Source organism: Callorhinus ursinus, unplaced genomic scaffold, assembly GCF_003265705.2.
Source record: "Callorhinus ursinus isolate GAN/ISIS: 27379988/994484 unplaced genomic scaffold, GSC_fseal_2.0 scaffold59, whole genome shotgun sequence".
Taxonomy (NCBI): domain Eukaryota; kingdom Metazoa; phylum Chordata; class Mammalia; order Carnivora; family Otariidae; genus Callorhinus; species Callorhinus ursinus.
The window spans coordinates 7,070,623-7,091,336 of record NW_027397121.1 but is presented as its reverse complement, the minus strand read 5'-3'; the positions used below and the strand labels follow the sequence as shown (position 1 = coordinate 7,091,336).

At 52.6% G+C, this 20,714-nt stretch overlaps 2 protein-coding genes across 19 annotated transcripts in view; both read left to right on the top strand.

Annotated features, from left to right (window-relative positions):
• The window catches only part of SYNGAP1 (synaptic Ras GTPase activating protein 1), a 31,692-nt gene extending 19,967 nt beyond the window's left edge, over positions 1-11,725 (top strand). For 7 of the 18 annotated variants that reach the window (XM_073884896.1, XM_073884901.1, XM_073884900.1 and 4 more), the window contains 7 exons: positions 154-332; positions 1,006-1,047; positions 1,444-2,518; positions 2,915-3,088; positions 4,749-4,960; positions 6,079-6,174; positions 9,801-11,725. In XM_073884896.1, coding sequence (XP_073740997.1) covers positions 154-332; positions 1,006-1,047; positions 1,444-2,518; positions 2,915-3,088; positions 4,749-4,960; positions 6,079-6,174; positions 9,801-9,945 — 1,923 coding nt within the window. In that variant the 3' untranslated portion in view covers positions 9,946-11,725. Of the gene's footprint in view, positions 1-153; positions 333-1,005; positions 1,048-1,443; positions 2,519-2,914; positions 3,089-4,748; positions 4,961-6,065; positions 6,175-7,000; positions 7,081-9,025; positions 9,144-9,798 lie in introns of all 18 variants that reach the window. The other 11 variants (XR_012375915.1, XR_012375914.1, XR_012375912.1 and 8 more) reach the window with 11 other exon arrangements.
• Positions 11,726-12,552: 827 nt separating this feature from the next.
• Positions 12,553-15,520, top strand: ZBTB9 (zinc finger and BTB domain containing 9). Its single transcript, XM_025862397.2, has 2 exons — positions 12,553-12,833; positions 13,019-15,520. The coding sequence occupies exon 2, from the start codon at positions 13,103-13,105 to the stop codon at positions 14,522-14,524; it is 1,422 nt and encodes a 473-aa protein (XP_025718182.1). The 5' UTR covers positions 12,553-12,833; positions 13,019-13,102; the 3' UTR covers positions 14,525-15,520.
• Positions 15,521-20,714: the final 5,194 nt, after the last annotated feature.

The following is a 20,714-nucleotide window of genomic DNA, read 5'->3' as shown; positions in this document are numbered from 1 at the left end:
GACCACCCCCTGCACAGATTTTTCTCCCCTCCGTGTCCCCAGATGTGTCTCTACCACTCCCCCAGTTCAGACATCCTTCCCCCCACCCCGCACCCTCTGGGGCCCTCTTAGAGCTGGGTGCTTAGCCCCCAGGTAACAGCCTCATCCTTCCAGGAAGCCCTCCTGAAGCTGGGCCCACTGCCCCGGCTCCTCAATGACATCAGCACAGCTCTGAGGAACCCCAACATCCAAAGGCAGCCAAGCCGTCAGAGTGAGCGGCCCCGGCCTCAGCCTGTGGTGCTGCGGGGCCCATCGGCCGAGATGCAGGGCTACATGATGCGGGACCTCAACAGGTGAGTACCTGGGACCCCCACACCTGTGCCCCAGGAGCCCCTACTTTTCTGTTCTGGATACGCTTCACTGGGCCCCAGTGCATCTCTCTAGGGCTTGAAAGAAAGGAACAAGAGTCAGGCTCTCAGAGAAAATGGTAAGGAGACAGGTTAGGCGGAGAGCCCTTTAAGGCCAGAGGGAGCAGGAATCTCCCAGCCCTGGGAAGAGTGCGGGGGCTCCTCTGGCTCCAGCTTGTTGTAAGCCTGGGGCTTCCTGCTGCTAGCTCTGATTTGCCTAGTCCCCCTGCCTGCCCATGCCTGTCCCAGAGCCAAGGTGCCGCCAGACATGTTGGATCAGCCGTGTAGTATCCAAACATTGAACCGTCTGTACTGGTTGGTAAATAAGCACAATTCCAGCCCCCCACCAGAACTGAGCAGACCTCAGTCACGATTCAGCACTGGAGAAGTAACATGGGGACCCTGGCAGGGCCTCCTGAGCCCCAACATCCATTCCAATGTGGCGGCCTCAGCTGCTGCTTGTTCTGCTGACCGCCCTGCTTGTCCCTCCGCCCCGGTCTCCCTCCATGATGCCATACCCATTCCACCATTCCCGCCTCTCGTTCCATGCGTCCACGCCTTCTGCCCACCTCTCTCCTTCTGTCTGTCTGTGCTCGCCCCTCTTCCCATCTCTCTCCAGCTCCATCGACCTACAGTCCTTCATGGCTCGAGGCCTCAACAGGTGAGGGGCTCTCCCCTCCCCCGCCCCCCTCTCCTCTCCTCTCTGCTCCCCCCACCCCACTCCAGTGGCCTTCACCTTCCTCCTCTCCTCTTCTCCTCCATGCACCCTCATCTCCTCCATATCTGCCCGGACCTGCCCCTCATCCCTCCTCTTGGTGCCCCCATTTCCCCTCCTGTAGGCCTCACTCCCTTCCTGGAGGGGCCTTTTCCTTTCCTTTTTCCCATGTACCCCCTCCCATGCTCCCTGCCGGCCCTCTCCAGAGCTGCCACCGCTGGCTCCCGCCCTTCCCTGCGGGTCCCACTTCTCACCCCAAGGCCTGTGCCAGACCACAGCAGGCTCAGTTGCCAGTGGCCGTGGCCTCACCTCCTGCTCGTATGCCCCTTTCCCTTCCTGCAGCTCTATGGACATGGCTCGCCTCCCCTCCCCAACCAAGGAAAAGCCACCCCCGCCACCCCCTGGTGGGGGTAAAGACCTGTTCTATGTAAGCCGTCCACCCCTGGCCCGTTCCTCGCCAGCATACTGCACAAGCAGCTCGGACATCACAGAGCCAGAGCAGAAGATGCTGAGTGTCAACAAGAGCGTCTCCATGCTGGATTTGCAGGGCGACGGGCCCGGCGGCCGCCTCAACAGTAGCAGTGTGTCCAACCTGGCGGCCGTTGGGGACCTGCTGCACTCAAGCCAGGCTTCCCTGACCGCAGCCTTGGGGCTGCGGCCTGCGCCCGCTGGACGCCTCTCCCAGGGGAGTGGCTCGTCCATTACAGCGGCTGGCATGCGCCTCAGCCAGATGGGTGTCACCACGGATGGTGTCCCTGCCCAGCAACTGCGCATCCCCCTCTCCTTCCAGAACCCTCTCTTCCACATGGCTGCTGATGGGCCAGGCCCCCCAGGGGGCCACGGAGGGGGTGGTGGTCACGGCCCACCTTCCTCCCATCACCACCATCACCACCATCACCACCACCGAGGTGGAGAGCCTCCCGGGGACACCTTTGCCCCATTCCATGGCTATAGCAAGAGCGAGGACCTCTCCTCAGGGGTCCCCAAGCCCCCTGCCGCTTCCATCCTTCACAGCCACAGCTACAGTGATGAGTTTGGACCCTCTGGCACTGACTTCACCCGTCGGCAGCTCTCACTCCAGGACAACCTGCAGCACATGCTGTCCCCTCCCCAGATCACCATTGGTCCCCAGAGGCCTGCCCCCTCAGGGCCTGGAGGTGGGAGCGGCGGTGGGGGCAGTGGTGGGGGTGGCGGGGGCCAACCGCCTCCATTGCAGAGGGGCAAGTCTCAGCAGTTGACGGTCAGCGCTGCCCAGAAACCCCGGCCATCCAGTGGGAATCTGTTGCAGTCACCGGAGCCAAGCTATGGCCCTGCCCGTCCGCGGCAACAGAGCCTCAGCAAAGAGGGCAGCATTGGGGGCAGCGGGGGCAGCGGTGGCGGAGGGGGTGGGGGGCTCAAGCCCTCCATCACCAAGCAGGTACGTGAGGGTGGGAGGAAGGCCAAATGGGTGAGGAACAGGGAGGGAAGGAAGAAGTGGGTTGGGGAGGTGGGGGCAGCATAGTCGGGGGTCTGAAGTTACAGTGTTCTCACCTCCTTTCATTCGTTAAACAAATTGTATAGAGTTCCTGCTACGGGCCATGTCCTGTTCTAGGCACTGTGGGTTTGACAGTGAACGCCACACAAACCCTGCCCTGGTGGAGCTCGCCTCTCCAGAGGGGAGACATGATAAATAAATAGCATTCACAAGGGCATCAACACTAGAGCAGGGGAACAAGACTGGGATGGTCATCTTTGGCAGCACTCTCTCCTCCTAAATGCATCCTGCCTTTTCCCACCTTTCCTCTCTCTTCACCTCCACCCTGCCCCATCCCAGCATTCTCAGGCGCCATCCACGCTGAACCCCACCATGCCAGCCTCCGAGCGGACGGTGGCCTGGGTCTCCAACATGCCTCACCTGTCAGCTGACATCGAGAGTGCCCACATCGAGCGAGAAGAGTACAAGCTCAAGGAGTACTCTAAGTCGATGGATGAGAGCCGACTGGACAGGGTACGCCGGGCCCCTGACCTTCCTGTTACCCACAGGGGAAGCCTCTAGACGCTTTTCAGGGAAGCACTGGGGGTCAGGTAGTTACAGTAGAAAGAAGAAGAGACAAAGACCTGATCCCCTTTCTTGAGAAGGCTTCAATTTTCTAGGGGAGGCTGGGCACACACAGTCTGTTGGAAAGCCAACTTCCAACTTTATTTTGTGGCTTCTATGCATCATAGACAGTTTACGGAGAAATATTCTATGTTAAAGCTTATTTCCGTGTTCCTCCCCAGGGAGAACATAAGCCCTGGCTCCTGTGACTACTCAGGAAAGGGAGGGCTGCCCTACCAGCAGTGTGAGCTGCTAAATTGGGTGGTGGGCAGAGGGGTTGCAGTTGTACTACAAATTATGTCTAGCTTACCCAGTCATCGTCCCACCGGCATAGGTGACAGAGGGTCGGTGTTGGAAAAGTGGTGTGTATTGGCCCGTGTGTGGAAAGACCAGATTCTCAGCTGGTGGTGACCCAGAGCAAAAGACAGCAAGAGCTCAGGGGCACACACAGATAACTTAGCAGAAAGCTCCTTGGGGAAGCTGTCGCTCCAAGGACTCTGAAGAAGAGGGTGGCTGTAGGATTAGCTTAATGTAAAGACTGTAGGACCCCAACTTGGGGGGAGCAGAGACAGGTTTCTTGGGAGCTGTGGTCTTTGGGCATAGGAAAATGTTGGGACTGACCTAGATGGACTTGGTGTAGCAAGTTCCCTGAGAGAATTAGGCCCTAATGCCCCAAGATAGCCAGCTTAGGTAATAAATAACATCTCTCTTTTGTGTCTAGAATGGGGTTGATTATGTATGTATTCTCTTTGGAGAATGAGCAAATACTCTCTCAAATCATTTTTTCTGTTCTGTGGCTCAGATGAGCTATTTTTGTTGAGGAAAACTCTAGACTAGGACCGTCCAGTAGAATTTTCTGCAGTAATGAGAAATGTTCTATGATCTACATTGTCCAGTATGATAACCACTGGCCACATGTGGCTGATGCAATTGAGGAATTAAATGTTTAGTTTTATTTACATTTTAAATAGCCACACATAGCTAGTGGCTACTGTATTGGATAGCACACAGCTCTAGACTCTAGAGCCAATAGGCAGGTAAAATGACTCTCTTGTGCCTTTCTAGCCCCAGAATTCCGGGATCATTATCAACAGAGAGGCAGTCTGACATTCTTAGCCTGGACTAGTTTGAAGCCCAGACCCGTGATCCCACAGAGCCTCTCCTTATCCAATGTCTTTTCTTGCTGGGTCTTCCCCAGGTGATCTGGTTGGATTGAGGAATCACCTTAATCTTTCATTTCTGGGTACAGTCACTCAAGGTGTGTCCTTGAGTCTGTCTAGGTTCTTATGTGGGTCCTCATGTGTCCAGATTTACATGTGAGGGCAGGTATATACTTCTCAGGGTATGGGAGCATATGACCTTGGTCCATTTTAAAGGAGCCTTAGTTAGCTCCAGAGAACGTCAAATGCCACCGTGTCTGGTATGATCAGCAGGCAGGGAAAGGGCTGCAGAAGGCAGCTGGGATGTCCCTCACCATGCAGTGGCTGCATGGTAGTCAAGGACAGAGACTGGGTGGTGCGGTTGGGGTGAGGCACCCCTCACAGTGCGGGGTCGTGTGCCCGGCGGGCAGGTGAAGGAGTATGAGGAGGAGATCCACTCACTGAAGGAGCGGCTGCACATGTCCAACCGGAAGCTAGAAGAGTATGAGCGGAGGCTGCTGTCCCAGGAAGAGCAGACCAGCAAAATCTTGATGCAGTATCAGGCCCGACTGGAGCAGAGTGAGAAGAGGCTAAGGCAGCAACAGGTGGAGAAGGATTCGCAGATCAAAAGCATCATTGGCAGGTGAGGGGCGGCCTGGGGAGGGGTAGCAAGGGAGAGCCTGAGGCTGAAGAGAGCCAGTGAGCTTCCCCTCCAGCCTCCAGCCCCAAACTCAGGACACCATGAGGAAAGCCCATGACCCTGCTCCCAGAGATTGCCACTCACTCACCAATCACCAAATGGGGAGAAACTTCTTGCTTAGTGCATAAATGTTCTCTCCTGATAGAGTAACTTCTGAAGCCCTTGGAAAATGTGCCTGTTACTGTCCATCACTATGTGTCTGGCCCCAGCCTAGGCTGGGACTCCCCACTGGTTATTCTCAATCCAGCCTGTGATGTTCTCCCCAAACCCAAGCAGAGATTCCCTAGCCAGAGTAGCCCCTGGCCATCCCTATCCTCGGTAAACCCTCTCCAGCCCTCAAAAGATGTTCTGTTAGAAAGTGAATGACCCTTCTTTTAGCGTGTGAACATTTTCACCTGCTCTGCCAAGCCTTGGCCTCCAAAGAAGGTGTCTCAGCAAGGGGGTCAGCTGTCCTGAGAAGTGGATGGGACCCCAGGCCCCACTCTAACCAGAGCCAGTCCCATTTTGGTCCACTCTGAATGTAGCTTTGAGTAAGATTAATTAGAAGAAAAAGGCTTGACTTGAAACTTATTTTGAAACCCTGCTCTAATGGATATCCTTGCTGAGAAATCACCTTGAGAATTTTCATCAAAGGCAGGGACGTGGTGGGAATGATGACTGTAGAGACCCCTCTTGGGCTAGGGGGCATCCCACTGGAGGCACTGGAGGTATCCTAGGTTCAGTCAGGTGGAATGGGACGTGGAAGCCAGGCCTTAAGCCACAGAGGGGCTGTGGGAGGGCACAGTCCTGAATGGGAAGATGTAGGGCTTAGGGGGTGTCTGGGTGGTAGAGGTCTTTGAGGCCCAGAAAGTGGTCCTTAGCAGGGAAATGTGAGGGTCCCTGAGAGGAAGGTTAACACAGGGAGTCTTTTGGGTCGTAACAATGGAAGGATTCTGAGGGCAGAGGAGAAGGACGCCTGAGGCTTTTCCAGAGAGCTACAGGGGTTCCCCAGGGTCAGGAGTTCCACTGGCAGGCTCCAAGCCCGTGCCCGCCACTAACCCCACTGAAGCCCGTCCCTTCAGGCTGATGCTGGTGGAGGAGGAGCTGCGCCGGGACCACCCCGCCATGCCTGAGCCGCTGCCCGAACCCAAGAAGAGGCTGCTCGACGCTCAGGTGGAAATTACAATGTCATTTATCTTCTCCGTGTCCCATCCCCATCCATCCCACTGTCCTTCGTGCACTCACTGCACCAGCCACCCAGCCCCATCTCCATCTGTCTCCCACTGTCCTCCGTTTGTCCACTGGCTGCTCCTGGCAGCCCCCCCAGTGACCCCATCTTCATCCCATCGTCTGTGCCTTTGTCACTCCTGGCAGTGTCAGCCCCACCCCTGTGCCTTCCTGCCCCGTCTTTCCCACTCCTGTCTGGGTCTTGGAACATCCACCAGAACCTCAGTCTCTCTGCCCCCGGACCCCACCCAGTTCCCGGCACCCCTGCCCCATCTTGTGCCTGCTCCTGTTCACATCAGGGAGTTCAGCTTCCTCTGAGCTCTCCTTGAGCCAGAAGGGCTAGAGGCTGTAGTTTGCTGGAATAGAGTATGAGTTCCAGCTTCTCAGGCTCTGGATGGCCCCCATCACCTCTATTCTCTTGGCTTCCCAATTTTCCTGTTTCCTGGGCAGCTTCTGAATAGCTTCCTCTTCTGACTCTTTAGCTCTTGAAGGCCCCTCCCACCCCATAAACTTTCCTTCCCTCAGTATTTAAATCCAGTGAAGGCCTCTGGCCTGTGCCTCTGTTCTTCACACCTGTCCAGCTCTCCAGCTCCCTGCTGCCCTCCCTCTCTTCTCAGCCAGCTTTTGAGACCTCCCTCCTGCACCCTTACCCCTTGCTCTCCCCAATTCTGCTCACTTTCCCACCCACGCTCCTCCTTCCTCTGCTCTGACCGCCAGGCTTCCCCACCACTACTGCTAAGGCTCCTGACCCCATGACCCCACTCTCTCCCCCTGCAGCTCCTCATCAGGTAATTCTCCTGGTTCCGCTTTGACTACGGGCGGAGGACACAGGGGGAGGTGACTCCGGACCACTGCAGGTTGGTCGTGAAGCCCACTCCCCCCGACTCTCTGGAGCCTCTCCCCACCGCCCCCCCCATTGCTTCTCTCCACACCCGAGAACCTCCACAGACCCTACCCTCCTGACACCTCCTGCACAGACCCATTTCCAAGCCGCTGCCCAGAGAGAGCACTTCCTGCTGCTCCCGGAACTGTTCAGTGACACCCTGCCAACACCAAGCATTTTACCCTGGACAGGCCCAGCACATCCCCACATCTCCTTTGATAGAACCCACTGCCCAGCCTCCTCTCAGTCCTCTTCCTCTGCCTCTCCAGTGTATGTCTGTCACCCCCCATTTCACCAGAGCGTCCTTGGGAGTTGGGACGTTGGGGGTGGGCCTTGTTAAGGGGTGGCCATGATGATGGGTTGGGGGACCCTGGCTAGAGGGACTGTGCTGACTGCAGCAGGTAGGTGGGGGTTTCCTCTTCCTTCCCTAACCTTGGTTCTCCACGCCTCCTCCCACCCCTTACCTGTTCCTCTCTTCCTCTTCCCTTACATCTGAAGTAGAAGGCATCTGCAGCTCCTATTGGGCCCCACTGGGTGGGAATTATGGGTAAGCTAACTCAGGAAGACTTTGGGAAGGGGCACTGGAAAGAAGCTGTTCAGGATGTCAGGACATTAGGCAGGGTGAGTGGAACAAGAAGAAACAAAAAAAAGAGCCTTGACAGATGTTAGGATGCAGACTGGCCCATGTGGCGTGGGAGTTGGAAGTGGGGTGAGCTGTCTTCCTAGATAAGATCATGGGCTCAGTAGCCATGTGGATTCCCAGGCAGAGATGCCAGGAACAGCATGTTAAATAATCTCTCTATTCTTCTTGTCAGAGCTCACTCCCCCTCTCCTGCCACCCAGTGGCCTTGCCGGACGCACAGTCCTACCCAAAAACCAGTAAATGGGAACCTGTCAGCCACTGACATCATTTCTGAGGTGCTTTCTTTTCTGTGGGACTGATCTGCAGTGGGCAGTGGCTCCTCACACTGTAATTTTAACTCTCTGCTTGCCCAGCCTCTCTGTCAAAGTAGTTAGTGATCTGTAAACAGATGCTAAAAGGCACCAGGGGACCTCACCATTTAAAGGACTCCTGCAGTGAATTCTTTTGTGAAATGAATAATGGTACCCTCATTTATCTACTTTCTAAATTTGGGTCCATGGGGGTGTAGGGGGCATGCCTATGTTCTGTTGCCAGCAGACAAGCAGAGAGGAGGGAATCTGAGGTTCCCTTCCCCTGCTCTCCTGCCATACTCAGGATCCCCTACCATACGTAATTTCCTCTCTCTCACTGACTTGGGGAAAGTGTGCGAGATGCTCAGCAAGCTAAGGGGGAAGCTTTGCTTAAGGCTGGGGTTTTGGTGACCTTCTGAGAGGTGAGCTCTTCGATTTGGAAGGGAGAACTGATCCGGGAGCCTCTACTTGGAATGTTTTTGTATCCCACAGAGATATGGTTACACATAATGGGCCTAAATGCCCAGTGGCCTGAGAAATAATTTGGACACTTTCTAAATCACTTTTAGGTATTGGTCCCTCTGCAATGCAGTCATTCATTGGCTTAAAAAATTAATTTTGTGCCTGTATTTTAAAACACCAAGTGAGCGACCAGAAGTGTAGTACAGGTGGCTTCCTTCTCTCCCAGCAGAGGAACAGAAGCCAGAGTTGAGGGCAGGAGGCAGGAGCTAGCTGGTCCAGGGGTGGGAGTAGGGTCTGGTACCCCTCTCCATCTAACAGGGATCCCAAGGCGAGGGATTGAAAGGAACATGGGGGTGGAAAGGAATGAAGCAGTTCTGCTTCCTGGGGACACAGAGATGGGGGCATGCTGTGCCTCTGCAGACGCTCCTAGTCATTTCTGCCCTTAGCACGAGAGAGGCAGCCCTCCCCCAATGTTTTTACCATCCCCCATCACTTCCCTGAATCTCTCGCCCCCCACGCCCCAGTACAGTTAAACCTCTCGAATTTGGAAAGTTATATTCGAGAAGATGACCACTCTGAACAAGTGACAAAACTGAACGGCAGTGTCTATTTAATGAAATGCATGTCTTCAAAATACATACAGTAAGTAGGACTCGATGAACAAGGCTTTTCCACTGGAGGCCCTCAGGGAGCACGCGTTAATGAACAGATAGGATTCCAAAGTCTGTTGGCTGGTACCCTCCTACAGACACGTTTCCACTATTAATTTGCTTAGCACACCCTTTCTTCAGAGCTAAAGGAAAACGCAAGCCCAGTTTTTGTTCAAATTATGAAAAAAGTCCAAATCCATGGGGGTTTGGATTAATGAGGTTTTGCTGTACTGCCTCCCCTTGTTCCCTCAACACAAAGTTCCTACCTCGGATTGGGGGTGGGCTGGGAGGGGGTTCCACGAGGAGGAGGGCGGCTGGGTAGGGGAAGGTACAGGGGGTTAGGCGGGGGGTGAGATAGGAACTTGTTTCTTTTGAACTGGTTTCCTGGTATGGCTTCCTGGGTTGAAGGCCCGTTAGGAGTCAGGGGGTGAGATTCTCTTCTCCCTGATCCCAGAAGATGTAACTTCTACTGCAGGTGAGAAAAAAATAGGAGGATGGGGGTGGGGGGTTGTCCTGGGGGCAGGGAGGGGGACATGGTTTATGGAGTGGGCTGGTTATGGTGGGGGGGCCATGGCTAAGGGGGCTAACACCCAGGCCCCCGCGAAGCGTCTCAATAAGTCCGCGCTCTCCTCTTTGGTGTCTTGCAGGAGAGGCAGCTTCCCCCCTTGGGTCCAACAAACCCGCGTGTGACGCTGGCCCCACCTTGGAACGGCCTGGCCCCCCCAGCACCGCCCCCCCCACCCCGGCTGCAGATCACCGAGAACGGCGAGTTCCGAAACACCGCAGACCACTAGCCCACCCAGCCTCACAGACCTTCTCCCTCCCCATGCACCCCACCCTGGAATAGCACCCACCACCAGGACTGGATGTCGCCGAGGGACAGCGGGATTGCCTCCCTGAATGCCTCCTTGGGGGGCACCAATCCCCCACCCCCACTGCACCATTTCCAGGGGGGAAGAGTGCGGACCCTTAGCTGTCCCCTTTTCCTTCCTGTTGGGGTGCTGCCCCCTGTGGCCCCCAGGGACCCTTGCCCCAGGACACCACCTACCCCACACAGACCCCTTCACTCTGGGGTGCTATCCCCATCCTCTGCCTCATCGTTCCCCTGAGCACTGGGGGACAGACCCTCACCCCCACCCTGGGGGTGTGGCACCTCCAAACTTTCAACTTCAGGGTGATTTTTTAGCAGTAACCAGAGCTGACAATCTAACTCCCCTCCACCGCCCCATTTGACCTCCCCTGTCCCCCTTGTTATGGGGAGGGGACCCCAGGTGAGGGGGCCCTGTTACCCCTTGATTTCTCAGGAGCGTCTGGGGGGGCTCAGCACGCACAAACTCCTTCTCCTACTACTCTTAAATTTACTCCCTCCCCACCCAGAACCCAGATGGGGTGGAGGGGCCACCGGGGCAGGGAGGGGGCGGCAAGGGGGGAACGGGAGTCGTCTCCCCTTCCTCCCACACCTGATCTGCTCTTGGCTGGTCCCAGAGCGGGGTGAGGGGGCTTATGCCCCCCCCTCCCCCAGTGTGTTGGGTGGGGTGGAATTGAGGTTAGGGTGAGGGGTTAGGGTCTAGGAGGGTGTGTGTGTTAGGGAGGACAGACCAGTTGATCTGCCCTACCCTGACACACACAGTCCCCTTCGCCCCTCCCCTCTCTCTTCTTGGTCTCTACTCCCAGGGGGAGGGGGGAACTTACTCTAGGAAAAGCCATGTCTCTCTCCCCCAGGGTGGGGGGACCTGTGTTGGAGGAGGGGTGTTGGGGGCCCCCTTCCATGACTCTGTCCCCCCGGGGGAGGTAGGACAGGGCTGGGCTTCCCTCTCATCCTCCCCCCTCCCCAATCTCCCTCCACCTCCCTCCCTCCCGCCAGCTCCACAATTTTTCGGTGTTTCTCTGTACATAGCTCTCTGGCGGGATAGGGGAGGTAGGATGGATGGGGTTTAGGGTGGGTAGGTCATGGGAGGGGAGAAGCCCCTCCTTGGCACCCCCTTTTCCCTGACTGCTGTCCCCTACCCAGCCTTGCCCCCTCATCCCTTCTTGCGTTTGGTATTGAGACTCTTTCCAGACTTCACCCTTCTTTCTTTTGTATGGACAGTTCCTCTTCAGTCCCATCCCCCTACACACATACACCCAGCCGGGGCCAAATTTATACTTATATAAAAGTTGTAAATATGTGAAATTTTATCCCTGTGCCCTTTCCTTGCTTTCCCAACCTCAGACCCTACCCCTGGACCCCCTTTCCTCCTCTCTTTGGCTGTTGTAATTATCTGGGGTTTGTACTGTACATATCGGGGGTGTGTGTGTGTGGGCTGGGGGCAACCCCTCTGTACAGAGCTTCCTGGCCCCCTCCCCCCCCACGCTTCCCTCCCCCTCCACCACCCTAAGGGTAGGGAGATGCTCTTCCTACCTGTTTTATTTTGTTTTCTCGTTATCCCTCCCTACCCTATCCCACCCCACTCCCGGCCTTCTCTGTCCTCCACCACTATCCCTTTTTCTCCACTCCCAGCCCCATTTCCTTTTTTTCTGGAGTGTGTGGTGAAACAGAAAAATCATGTTTAATAAACGGAGATTGTTCTTTTATCGCTGTGCTGACTTTCCTAAGCTGGGACCTCCAGGCGGACAAGCAGGGTCCTGCTTTTTGACAGGAAGCTGACAGCCTGGGAGAAACTATATCCCTGCATGATGCCAAAGTCTCCTCCAGAGTATCATTCTCCCACCCAGAGATGAGATTTATTCTGTTTTTGAGCAGGGGTTGTGCACTGGCCAAGCTTACCCAATCTCGCTCTCCCCTCACCACTGCTCCCCTTAATCCGAATGAGTAAAGAGGCGAGGGAACAGGAACATTATCTGATAAAAAAAATTACAAGTGTATATCTGCAGACACACATATACATATATATTTAGTAATTACCCAGAAATAAGGTTTATTTAATTGCTGGTTAAAATGCTCCCGTAGGGAATGGAGGAAAGAACTTGGTTCCTCAGCAAATCTTGAGTTCTAATCTCAGGCCCGTCACTTGCCAGCCTCGATTTCCCTCAGGAAACAGCACAGCAACACCTACCTTGCAGGGCTGGGGTTGGAAACAAGGTGATGTGGACCACGGCTGGCCCACACAACAGGTGCCCACTTAACCTCGCCTTCACAGCACCCAGCAGGGGGCGGGCGCTATATTTAATCACCCGCAGGGCTTACGGGTCGCCCCCTCCTTCCGGGCTATGGTCTCTCGAGCCCTGGCTCGCCGTCCTCCCACAGGTGCCGCCACCCGGTCCGCCGCCGCTCGGGGGTCAGACACCTCCTGCCAGCACCGCCTTCTCGCCCGCGCAACCAATCAACACGAGGCTTGTAGGCCACCGCCTTCCCATTGGCTGCGGCTCTGGCACCGCCCACCGTACCTGGCGTTGGCGTCCGGTGGGAAGGCGGTGGTTTCCGGCCCGGGACTGAGCGGTGTCCGCGGACGCGCTCCGGCCCCGTGCCGCTTGTGTACCGGCGGGGGCGTGGCGGCGGGAAGGGCCTCCCTGCTGGCGCCCACGGTCTCCCGGCGGCCGCGGCCTCCCCGGAGTCGGGCCCTCTGGGCACCGTGAGAAGGAGTGGAGCGGCGGGCGGGAGCCGTCCGGGGCCGGCGAGGTCAGGCGCGTGGCTGGAAGGACCTCCTCAGCTTCCTCCGCAGGCCCTGGAAGTGAAACCCCGGTTGGTCTTTTGTTGTGGTCGTTTAGTTTTTCTTTTCTTGGTGGGGGAGTGCGCGGGACTGATCTGCGGAAACCACCACTGACTGAAAAGTTTCCCCGGGTTCGGTTGGGGAGGCGGGTGTTGTGTGAGGAGACGTGGTTGCCCTTATCCAGAGCTTCTGTGACCCCCGTCTCTTTCCTCCACAGCCTTCATCCCGCGGGGGGCCCGCCCCCAGCCCCTCATCTCCTGTATTTGATCCTCTGGGATCCCTCTCTTTCTGAGGCGGCCATATGGATACCTCGACGCCCATGCCCCCCGTTCCCCCCTCCCCGACCTGCAACCCCGCCCCACGGACAATCCAGATCGAGTTCCCGCAGCACAGCTCAGTGCTGCTGGAAGCCCTGAACCGCCACAGGCTAGAGGGAAAGTTCTGTGATGTGTCCCTCTTGGTGCAGGGCCGGGAACTTAGGGCGCACAAAGCAGTGTTGGCTGCTGCCTCTCCTTACTTCCATGACAAACTTCTTCTGGGGGATGCGCCGCGTCTCACTCTGCCCAGCGTCATTGAAGCCGATGCCTTCGAGGGGCTGCTCCAGCTCATTTATTCAGGGCGCCTCCGTCTGCCACTGGATGCTCTCCCTGCCCACCTCCTTGTGGCCAGTGGCCTCCAGATGTGGCAAGTAGTAGATCAGTGCTCAGAGATTCTTAGAGAACTAGAAACCTCCGGTGGTGGAATTTCAACCCGTGGGGCCACCTCTTACCACACACTTCTTTCCACCACATCCTCTCCAGGAGGCTGGTGCATTCGCTCTTCCCCTTTCCAGACCCCAGTGCAGTCTTCCACCTCCGCCGAGAGCCCCGTTTTAGGGGAGGGGAGTGAACTGGGAGATGTGTTACAGATTCAAGTTGAAGAAGAGGAGGAGGAGGAGGAGGAGGAGGAAGAAGATGAGGAGGAGGACCAGGGGTCAGCAGCACCCTCTCAGACACCTCAGCCTCAGAGAGTATCAGGGGCTTTTCCCTGTCCTCATGGATCACACCCACTACCTATATCCACTACTCCCCGCAGGGTTTCAGAGGGTGAGAGTGCACCACTTGAGCCACCTACCCCTCATACTGCACTGCCCCCGAAAGTCTTCTACATTAAGCAGGAACCCTCTGAGCCTAAAGAAGAGATATCAGGAGGTGGAACTCAGTCTGGAGGAACAAAGGAGGAGACCAAAGTGTTTCCTGGAGGGGACACTGAAGGGAATGGAGAGCTAGGGTTCTCGCTGCCCTCAGGAGCAGGGGCAGCATATGGAGGAGGAGGAGGAGGTCCATCCTGGAAACCAGTGGATCTTCATGGGAATGAAATCCTGTCAGGGGGTGGGGGACCTGGGGGGGCAGGACAGGCTGTGCATGGGCCTGTCAAGTTAGGAGGTACACCCCCTGCCGATGGAAAACGCTTTGGTTGCTTGTGTGGGAAGCGGTTTGCAGTGAAGCCAAAGCGTGACCGGCACATCATGCTGACCTTCAGCCTTCGGCCCTTTGGCTGTGGCATCTGCAATAAGCGCTTCAAGCTGAAGCACCATCTGACAGAACATATGAAGACCCATGCTGGAGCCCTGCATGCCTGTCCCCATTGTGGCCGTCGGTTCCGAGTCCATGCCTGTTTCCTTCGCCATCGGGACCTATGCAAGGGCCAGGGTTGGGCCACTGCTCACTGGACTTACAACTGACTGCTGAGGCCGTACACTGATTTCTAGGATAAGAGAGCCACTGCTGCTGACGGATACTTTGCCCTCACAACCATCACATCCCTCTTCTGGATCTTGTAATCATGCCAAGAAAATCTATATACTCTGGATATCTTGTTCTTAAGTGTAGGCATCAACCTGGCAGATTTGGGAACTCAGATTTCTCATCTCCAGGTTTTTGCAAACCACCCCATAGGAAGGTGGTTTACAGGGCGTACATAAATTGATCACTTGCCCATAATAGACCTTTCATAAAGGAAACCAGATTTCAGATTAGAAGTTTGTTTGGTGAGAGAAAAGTTACAGCAAAAAGATGTAAAAATGTTTCATTTGGTCTCCATGAGCTGTTAAAGGAGCTGGTGTCCATGTAGGGATGTTTGATTCCAAGGTCTAATAATTCAGGAACTAATAAGGTTCTCCTCTCCCTTGTCATTGCTGAAATGATTTAGGCAGAGTTCTTTTTAAGTACTCTTAAAAAGAAAGAGTACTTTCTTTTGTTTGGTCTTTCCAGAAGCCTCTCAGATCATAATTTGCTCTGCACCTTCCCAACACTTCTGTTTTTAATTTTGTAGTTAAGCACTTTAACAAATTGAGCATTCCATGTGTCATTCTTAGAACCCTCTTTTTAATAGAGGATATTCCCTCAACAGCCTGTGCCTCTTGTTTATCTTTGTCCACCACTGATCACCCATATACTGATCACAGTGATTGGAATGTGACCAGTGAACTCAGGAGATGGCCACTGACCCAAAATGCTCTCAGGGTAGCACCACTGTTGAACAAGTGGCTGTTGTCAGAGGCTGAGACAGCACGTAACAGAAGGCTGAAGAGTATCTGCACAGTAGGACCACACCCCCTTCCTTTCCATCCCACTCACATGATAGGCCCTTTGTTGAGAGATAGAAAAGTAGATATTGGAATGGGGAGATTGTGACAGTTTACTTAATTTCTTCAAATAAACTTTGCCCTGAAACCTAAGCTGACAATGGACTGGATTGAGTAATTTACGTGGGAGAGACAGCATGAAAACTGTTGCAAAGACTTGGATGTGTTCCTTATGTGGCAGGGTTATGTTGATGGGGGAAGAATGGGATGGTTTCACACTGGTGCAGAGAACACTGTCCTGGGTGTCAGTGCGCCAGATTCTAGGCCCTGACCTGCCACTAAATGATATCAGATAAGTTATCTTTCGGAGTATGAACTGGGGGTTTTTGTGGGGTGGTATGTATCTCCTCATTGGTTCTCTTGTCTTTTTATTTTTAAAGGAGTTGGTTCACATGATCTTTACCTATAATCTTACCTGACTTTATGTATAATGTATATTTGGTTGTGGTTTGGTTTGTTCTAAAAACATTTAGTGCAGTGCACTATGCTAGACCCTTATACTCTGACCTCAAAAAGTTCACAGCTACTATCAAAGTTAGACAAATAATGACAATGTGGTATGATAAGTCTGTCTTAGTGGGCAGTACAGGCTACTGTAGTGTCATAAAGGAAGCCAGGAGAAGGTCTTAAATGTCAGCAAAGGTTTCATAAAGATCTTGGTGTACCAGAGTACGGCAACAATGTTGGTGGCCTAGTTGAAGTTATAACTAGGGCCAGGATTGATACCTTTCCCCAAAGCATGTTCCTTAAAAGTTATTATGGCACCCAGATGAGGCTGAAAATGTGACTTTATGGCTGAGAAGGTGGATTCTCGCTGTGATCTGTCAGCCTTTCTAAAGAGCCATGCCATGGTACCATCCCCATGGTAAGGACTGTGAACACATTGGGAAAGGGGTCAGGGAGAGAGCTACCAAATCACACCCACCTGCCATTCTTTTAGCACACTTCTGCAGGTGGCTACAGACATACCTCAGAGTTATTACAGGTTAAGTTCCAGACCACTACAACAGAGCAAGTCAAATGAATTTTTTAGTTTCTCAGTGCATATAAAAGTTATCTTTTTACAGTAGCCTATTAAGTGTGCAGTAGCATTATGTCTAAAGAATATGTGTATACCACAGGGCACCTGGGTGGTTCAGTCGGTTAAGCATCTGACTCTTGATCTCAGCTCAGGGCTTGATCTCATCTTAGGTCTTGATATCAGGGTCATGAGTTCAAGCCCTGTGTTGAGCTCCACAAGGCATGGAGCCTACTTAAAAAAAAAAAAATGTACCTACCTTAAAAAAATACTTTATTGCTAAAAAATACTAACGATCATCTGAGCTTTCAACAAGTAGTAATCACAGATCACCATAACAAATATATTAATAATGAAAAAGTTTGAAATATTTCAAGATTTACCAAATGTGACACAGACACAAAGTGAGCAAATACTGTTGGAGAAATGGTGCCAACAGACTTGCTTCAAACCTTCAATTGCAGACCTCCAAAGACTTTCTGTAAACCTTTAGTTTGTTACAAAAAGAAACCCCTGCAATATCTGCAAAGTGCATTAAAGGGAAGCACGATAAAATGAGGTGTGCCTATCTATCCTCTGAGCAGGATCCTTTGGTTGCAAGCAAGGGAAGCTGGCTCTGACTAACATCATCAAAACAGGAATCTATGAAGTATGTGGAGTGGCTCCTGAAATGGAAGGGGTGAAGGGCCAGCCTTTGGAAGGTTAAGACCTGGGTAAGGATGAGCTCTGGGGGTCCAGGGAACAGGAACTCCTGGGGAATCTTTTCCTGTCATATGTTTTGTCATGATGATCCAGTCATTCTTATTTCTTGTGTTACTTATCTCAAGATAAAATTTCCCAGGAGAGAGGGGCACCTGGGTGTCTCGGTCAGTTGAGAGTCAGACTCTTGGTTTCAGCTCAGGTCATGATCTCAGGGTCATGAGATCAAGTCCCACATTGGGCTCAGCATGTAGTCTGCTTGAGATTCTCTCCCTCTCTGTCCCAGGTCTACCCTCTGGCCAGAGAACCCTAGTCATTCTTCCATCAAGGGAACAAAGTGGGCATGTAATCCTAAAGGGGAAATTGAATTCCTGGAATAGAAGAGTGGGGGAATGGTGCTAGCCATCCCACAGGAACAGAGAGGCCCACCCAGACAATCTCCACATGTTGCCCTTCTTGGGATCCTTAAAGCCTCAGATATACCTGGCACTTAATAGGTGCTCAAGAAATGGTGAACCTGCCCAACCTCCACCTCTGCCCTCTGAACTTAAGGCAGAATTGCTTCTTCCCTCACCTTAATCCCCATAGCACTTTGTTATTTCTACTGTAAGCCAATTAAAATACCATGTTAGAGTTTTGGTTTTGTTTTGAAGTTATTAGGAATTACACAGAAAACAAGTTCCATTATGAAAGATCTGGATTTACACCTGATGCCCCACCTCAGTCGTGGAGCAGCCTTCCGCAGTCTCCTCTGCAAGTGGGCTCCGTGACCTAGGGTTCCATACACCTAGGCCTGTGAGGGGTCGTGCAGAGGTTCCCACAAGCCCAAAAACAATAGTATGGCAGCCATCCCCTCCAGTGGCTTGCTTATGGCCACCCACACTATTACCCATGCCGCCCAGGTTCCACTTCCAGTAACAGCTTCTGCGGAAATGCAGAGTATCCTGGGGAAGCCATCCCTCACCACCTCAGTCTCCGCAGGTCCAACCCGGGTCACTGGTGGGCAAACTTATTTTTTGGGAAGTCCATTTTCCCATTCCTGGCTACAGTGTTGGGAGTCCCCAGATTGCTTGGAATCTCCCAGGCCTCCAGCAACACGATCACCTGTGACTTGGTTCTGGAAGCAGCCTGGTGGCCAGCCTGTCAAAGCCAACACCCAGCCCCAGTCTTGAGTGGCCATCACCAGCTACCAGGCTTCAGGAGGTGCTAGGCTTATCAGAGCCCCACCCCTCCCCATAGACTAGGCAGGCCACAGCAAGCAGAAGCAGTTGGGTTCTTTTATAACAAAACAGCAAAACACCAAAAAGGAAGTTGAGAGAACCCCTCTTTATTATCCAAGCCACACACAAGCCTTCCTGACACCTGTAACCATACGCCTTGCATGAAGTGGAAAATAAACTCCAAGCAGCCAGTTAGGGAAAAAAAAAAAAAAAGATACTTTATGTGGAAAACCCAAAAGACTCCACCCCAAAACTGCTAGAACTCATACAGGAATTCAGTAAAGTGGCAGGATATAAAATCAATGCACAGAAATCAGTGGCATTCCTATATACCAACAACAAGACAGAAGAGAGAAATTAAGGAGTCGATCCCATTTACAATGGCACCCAAAACCATAAGATACCTAGGAATAAATCTAACCAAAGAGGCAAAGGATCTGTACTCAGGAGGTGCCTGGGTGGCTCAGTCGTTAAGCATCTGCCTTCAGCTCAGGTCATGATCCCAGGGTCCTGGGATCGAGCCCCGCGTTGGGGTCGCTGCTTGGCGGGAAGCCTGCTTCTCCCTCTCTCACTCCCCGTTTGTGTTCCCTCTCTTGCTATGTCTCTGTCTGTCAAATAAATAAATAAAATCTTAAAAAAAAAGGATCTGTACTCAGAAAACTATAAAATACTCATGAAAGAAATTGAGGAAGACACAAAGAAATGGAAAAACGTTCCATGCTCATGGATTGGAAGAACAAATATTGTGAAGATGTCAATGCTACCTAGAGCAACCTACACATTCAGTGCAATCCCCATCAAAATACCATCCACTTTTTTCAAAGAAATGGAATAATCCTAAAATTTGTATGGAACCAGAAAAGACCCTGAATAGCCAGAGGAATGTTGAAAAAGAAAAGCAAAGCTGGCGCATCACAATTCCAGACTTCCAGCTCTATTACAAAGCTGTCATCATCAAGACAGTATGGTACTGGCACAAAAACAGACACATAGGGGCGCCTGGGTGGCTCAGTCGTTGGGCGTCTGCCTTCGGCTCAGGTCATGGTCCCAGGGTCCTGGGATCGAGCCCCGCATGCATGGGGCTCCCTGCTCCGCGGGGAGCCTGGTTCTCCCTCCCCCGCTCCTCCTGCTTGTGTTCCCTCTCTCGCTGTGTCTCTGTCAAATAAATAAACAAAATCTTAAAAAAAAAAAAAAAACAGACACATAGATCAATGGAACGGAATAGAGAACCCAGAAATGGACCCTCAACTCTATGGTCAACTAATCTTTGACAAAGCAGGAAAGAATGTCCAATGGAAAAAAGACAGTCTCTTCAACAAATGGCGTTGGGAAAATTGGACAGCCACATGCAGAAGAATGAAACTGGACTATTTCCTTACACCACACACAAAAATAGACTCCAAATGGTTGAAAGACCTAAATGTGAGACAGGAGTCCATCAAAATCCTAAAGGAGAACACAGGCAGCAACCTCTTCAACCTCGGCCGCAGCAACTTCTTCCTAGAAACATCGCCAAAGGCAAGGGAAGCAAGGGCAAAAATGAACTATTGGGATTTGATCAAGATAAAAAGTTTTTGCACAGCAAAAGAAACAGTCCACAAAACCAAAAGACAACCGACAGAATGGGAGAAGATATTTGCAAATGACATATCAGATAAAGGGCTCGTATCCAAAATCTATAAAGAACTTATCAAACTCAACACCCAAAGAATAATCCAATCAAGAAATGGGCAGAAGACATGAACAGACATTTTTCCAAAGAAGACATCCAAATGGCCAACAGACACTTGAAATAGTGCTCAACATCGCTCGGCATCAGGGAAATCCAAATCAAAACCTCAATGAGATACCACCTCACACCAGTCAGAATGGCTAAAATTAACAAGTCAGGAAACAACAGATGTTGGCAGGAATGCGGAGAAAGGGGAACCCTCCTCCACTGTTGGTGGGAATGCAAGCTGGTGCAGCCACTGTGGAGAACAGTATGGAGGTTCCTCAAAAAGTTGAAAATAGTGCTACCATACGACCCAGCAATTGCACTACTGGGTATTTACCACAAAGATACAAATGTAGTGATCTGAAGGGGTACATGCACCCTGATGTTTATAGCAGCAATGTCCACAATAGCCAAACTGTGGAAAGAGCCAAGATGTCCATCGACAGATGAATGGATAAAGAAGATGTGGTATATATACACAATGGAATATTATGCAGCCATCAAAAGGAATGAGATCTTGCCATTTGCAACAACGTGGATGGAACTGGAGGGTGTTATGCTGAGTGAAATAAGTCAATCAGAGAAAGACATGTATCATATGACCTCACTGATATGAGGAATTCTTAATCTCAG

Bases quoted from the DNA above. Each gene is read 5' to 3' on its own strand.
- ZBTB9 (XM_025862397.2), top strand. From the start codon at position 13,103: ATGGATACCTCGACGCCCATGCCCCCCGTTCCCCCCTCCCCGACCTGC.